General features: G+C 55.0%; 1 protein-coding gene across 1 annotated transcript; it reads right to left on the minus strand.

Moving 5' to 3' along the window:
• Positions 1 to 242: 242 nt before the first annotated feature.
• Positions 243 to 2,208, minus strand: RASSF10 (Ras association domain family member 10). Its single transcript, XM_055547517.1, has one exon. It carries the CDS (start codon positions 2,206 to 2,208, stop codon positions 679 to 681), a length of 1,530 nt encoding a protein of 509 aa, XP_055403492.1. The 3' UTR covers positions 243 to 678.
• Positions 2,209 to 4,780: the final 2,572 nt, after the last annotated feature.

The following is a 4,780-nucleotide window of genomic DNA, read 5'->3' on the forward strand; positions in this document are numbered from 1 at the left end:
TAACATATACTGTGTCTGCTAGGAGGAGACCGAGTTAGTCTTTGAAAGAAAATAAAAGGCAGGGAGTTTAGCAGATGGGTAATTCCCAAATATGCAGAAATGTAAACAGCCAGGATTTGGGTGCCTATGGGTTTTTATCAAAGATGTAAGGCTGCGGCCAACACCAGTGCGTCCTCTTTGGCTAGTTTTAACACGTTCACAGTCACAATTAACATTCAAGGAATTTCCTTTTCATCCAAGTGTTTCTTTAAAAAGTATTTTATACCACAAACTAAAGTTCTAGCTGCCATCAGTCCTTCCCATACAAAAAATTGATGAAATTGCCATAATACTTTTTTTTTCTTTTTTTGAAAATGGGCTCGGACCACGTCAATTTCCTGGGGCGTTTTTTATCCAATATAAGGGGGTTTTCACCTCCTCCCTCCTTCCTTCCCCTGAGAGAGCTTGTAATGCAGACCCAGCTTTCTCGTCCAGCAACACCTCCACTTTCACTCCGCGGCCTGAGCAGCGCCGCTGCAGGCCCGGCGTCCCCCACCCTCCCCCTGCCCAGTCAGAGGGCTGCTGGCCGGCAAAAGCTCGGGGCCCACTCCCCTCCGAGTTTCAAGTCCCTGAGCCGGCCACGCCGGAGTTCTTCAAGGAAGGGAGAGCCGGCGGTCTCCCCTTCCCACCCTGCTCCTCCTACACAAGGGATTCGCACACGGGCACCGAGTCCGAGTCCTGGCTGTGCATGGAGCTCAGCCCGGTGTCCGAGTCCTCGTCGTTACCAGGACAGCTCTTGGCCAGTCCGCGGGCCTGGTCCACCCACACCTCGGCGCAGGCCTGCGGCCCGGGGTCCCGCGAGGGCCCACTGGACACCGGAGTCCCATCGGGCGCTACGGTCAGCTCCAAAGTGTGCAAAGTCTGGAGAAGGCCCTGGAGCTCGCGCTCCTTGCTGTCCCACTGCTGCTGGCTGTAATCCAAGTCCGACTTGACGGCCTCCAGGTCCGTGTTGAGCCGGAGCCCGATGTAGAGGCTGGTGCTGAGCTGCGTCCGGACCCGCTCGCGCTCCAGCAGCAGCTCACCGTCGAGGCCGCCCTCGGCGTCCGGGGGCTCCTCCCGGGTAGAGAGCTCCTCCTGGCGCCTCCTCATCCACCTCTGGTTCAGCTCCTCCTGGATTTCGGCCGAAAGGCGCTCGAGCAACTCCTCCTGCTGGGCCCGCTGCTCCTGCAACTGCAGTAGGTCGTCACAGCGCCGGGCCAGCTCCTCCAGCGCAACCGCCTTCGCCTCGCTGTCCAGGGGCGGCGTCGTTGTAGTCGCTGCCGCCGGCTCGGGCTCCGGCTCCGGCTCCTCTCCTGGGCCGGTACCGTCGAGTTCGATCCCGGCACCCACCAAGTAGGTGTCCTGCACGTAGTTCACTCCGTGTCGCCGCACGCGGTCCAGATGCACCTTGGCTTCGTAGCGATCGATCTCGCGGTCCAGCTCTCGAAGCCGCTGCACCTGCTGACGGATGGTGTGGTCCTGGGAGAGCACCAAGTGCACCAGCGTCTCCATACGCTCCACCGAGGCGCTCTCGGTGGCCCGCGGCGACGACGACGAACAGGATGAGGCTGCGGACGACGAAGTGGACGAACAGGGCGACGACGGCTGCTGCTGGCGCCGCCGGTTGAGCTTGGCCAGCTTGCGGAAGGCCTTGCGCACCACCCGTCGCTGCTTCTCCTGGGTCATGGCTAGGCTGGGCCGCGCTGGGACCCCCCGCGCGGAGCAGGGGCGCTCGCGACTGAGCACGACGCGCGCCTCGGCACTGCGGGGACCCGCGTTGGGCAGCGACGCCTCGCTGCGCACCAGCACGAAGCGTACGTTCTCTTGCTCTTCGCCCCAGGCGGCCCAGAGGCGCAAGATGCGCGTCTTGTTGGGCAAGATGCGCTCAAAGCCCCGCCACTTCTCCACAATGCAATAGCACTGCGGGGGCCCGCACAGCATGCCCTGGGGCAGCGCCTCATCGTCGACGTCCTCGTCGTCCTCGTCCAGGGGTTCCGGCAGCTCTCCTGGGCCTGGCGGGTCGCCGGCCGCCCCCCGCCGCCGGCTCCGCCGCTGCCGCCGTCGCCGCCGGCAGCCATCCTCCAAGAGTACCCGCACTACGTCCGAACAAGTGGTGCGGCGGGAAAGGCCGGACACCAGTTTCTCCTCCTGGCAGATCCACACTGATATCTTCTTCTCTGAAGGATCCATGGCGCAACCTGGACGCAGGTAGTGCGGGGGGGGGGGGGGGGTGAGGGGGGGCCGAGTCCCACTAGGGTGGCAGGGGCAGCAGGCAGCCCAGCAGCTCTGGAAGGATTGGCGCTCGGGACCCTCGCTCTCTTCAGCACCGGCCCTTCTCCCCGCTACGCACGGAAGGCAAGCTGAGGCGGTGCTCCGCCGGGACGGTGCGCTCCAAGAGCCGCGCGCCCGGGCTCGGGCTCCCGTGGCTCGGCTCTGCCCAAGGTTCCCCGGGCCACTGGGTTTTGCTCCTCCCCACGTGGCTCCTCCCCCTCCCGCTCCCAGAGCCTGGAGCTGCTGCCCGAACGCGGGAGGCGCCGAGCCCAGGCCCGCCCCTCTCTGGCGCTGCGGACTTGGGGACTCTGCAGAGCGTCGGTGTGAGAAGGGGGCTCCGGGACCCCTCCTCCGCAGGGCCTGGAGCCTGTGCCTAGGCGCGGATTAGCTCTGCGTCTCTCTGGGCCCACTGGCTCCTCTCCTTGAGTCTAGAGCTAGCTTGGACTGACTTTCGCATTTTTCTCGGCGCCCCAGGGGCGTTTCCTGGACTTTCAGAGCAGCTCCATCTGACAAGTGCCCCGGCGCAGAGAAACCGAGACGCTGGGCATCTCTAACGAAGATTAACCTGACCTCTAGCTGGGATCTGTAACTGCAGCCTACAACGCGGAAGGCCTTCAGTCTTCTTAGTCTGGAGGTAGTGTGCTCCAGGAGCAAGTGTAGATTAGATTAGTAAAGTCTAGACTTGCGGGGTACTTCCTGGCATCGTCGTGTCTTTGACTCCTGACGTAGCCTCGGCGTCGCATAGCCTTCTTGGTAGGGAGACCCCTGATTCTAGAGGGAGTTCCAGGCCCAAGCTCTTTTGCAAATCACAGCTCTTTTCCCAGATCCCACCTTCATAAAGAGAAACCTGGTCGTTACCGCGACAGTTTCTGGCATTACCCGGTACCCAGATGTGATCAAGTGGAGATAAGAGCCAACTTGCACAGCTCAAGAAATCCAAGACCAAAATGCAAATAAGCTTTTTTTTCATCCTCAAATGCTGATGAGGATGGTTCATTGTGTGCAAGTCTTGCTCCCAGCTTGTCCTTGGAGCACAGGCTTGATAAGATCACTCCTTTGCTTCAAGACCTTGAATGGCTCCTCACTGCCTCTTGAATAAAATATTTTATTTATTCATTCATTCATGCACTTGATAAATATTTGAGTACCCACTGTGCTCCAGTATTCAACACAGGTGCTAAACGTGTCCAACACAGGACCTTCTGTGCTCTGATAACAGGGAACATGAGGTGCCAGAGGAATACTAGAATAGTATCCTACTCAATCTGCAAGAGTTGAGGAAGGATTTCTGAGGAAGTGTCATCTTGGCAAGACTGAACGCACCATTTGAGTCAGCCAAAGGAAAAATAAATAGATGGGACAATTCCATGTGTTGATATTTGGACTGATCCTAAGGGCAATGAGAAGTCATGGAGTGTGGATTCTGAGGTCAGACTGCCTGCAGAAAAATCTCAGCCTGTCACTTACTACCTCTGCGACCTTAGAAAAAGTATTTCATCTCTCTGCACTTCACCTGTGAAATGGCGATAAGACAAATACCTGCCTGATGCAAACTATTTTATATAGGATGGATAAACAAACAACAAGGTCCTACTGTATAGCACAGGGAACTGTATTTAATATCTTGTCATAAAACATAATGGACAAGAATGTGTGTATATATATATATATATATATAAAACTGAGTATATATATGACTGAGTATATATATATAACTGTATATATATATATAAAATGGAATCACTTTGCTGTACAGCAGAAATTAACACAATATTGTAAATCAACTATACTTCAATTAAATGTTTAAAAAACCTACCTAATAACTCTAATAGGACTGCTATGAGGATTAGATGCTTGGACCTGTTAAGTCTACAGTAGAAATTTTATTGGAGGATTAGAACTCACATGGTGTATTAGTCTTCTATTGTTAACAAATTACCACAAATTTAGTGGCTTAAAATAATACCCTTTTTATTAGTTCTGCAGGTTAGAAGACCAGCATGGCATGTCTGGGTCTTCTGGCTCATGGTCTCCCAAGGTTTAAAGGCAAGGTTTTTGCTGGGTTGAGCGCTCATATAGAGGTTCTGGGAAAGAATCCATGTCCAAGCTCACTCAGGTTGTTGGAAGAATTCGGTTCCTTGCAGTTGTAGAAATGAGGTCCTTGGTTCCTTGCTTGCTATTGGCTGGGGTTACTCTCAACTCCTGGAAGCCTCCCTCAGGTCTTTTCCACATCACACCCCCCTTCATCTACAAGCCATCAACAGCACGTCAAATCCTTTGATTCCTCCTTAGCTTGAAGTCTCTGTGACTTCCCCTTCTGCTACATGCTGGAGAAAACTCTGCTTTTAAAGGGCTCGTTTCATTAGGCAGAGTCCCCTGGATAATTTCTCTGTCTTAAAGGCTGATTAGTAGCCTCAACTAACTGCAAAATCCCTTTTGCTGTGTAAGATAATCGCCAGAGTAATACGAGGGGATGGAGATCATGGGGCCA

The sequence above is a fragment of the Bubalus kerabau genome, chromosome 15, assembly GCF_029407905.1.
Source record: "Bubalus kerabau isolate K-KA32 ecotype Philippines breed swamp buffalo chromosome 15, PCC_UOA_SB_1v2, whole genome shotgun sequence".
In the NCBI taxonomy this organism is placed as follows: Eukaryota; Metazoa; Chordata; class Mammalia; order Artiodactyla; family Bovidae; genus Bubalus; species Bubalus kerabau.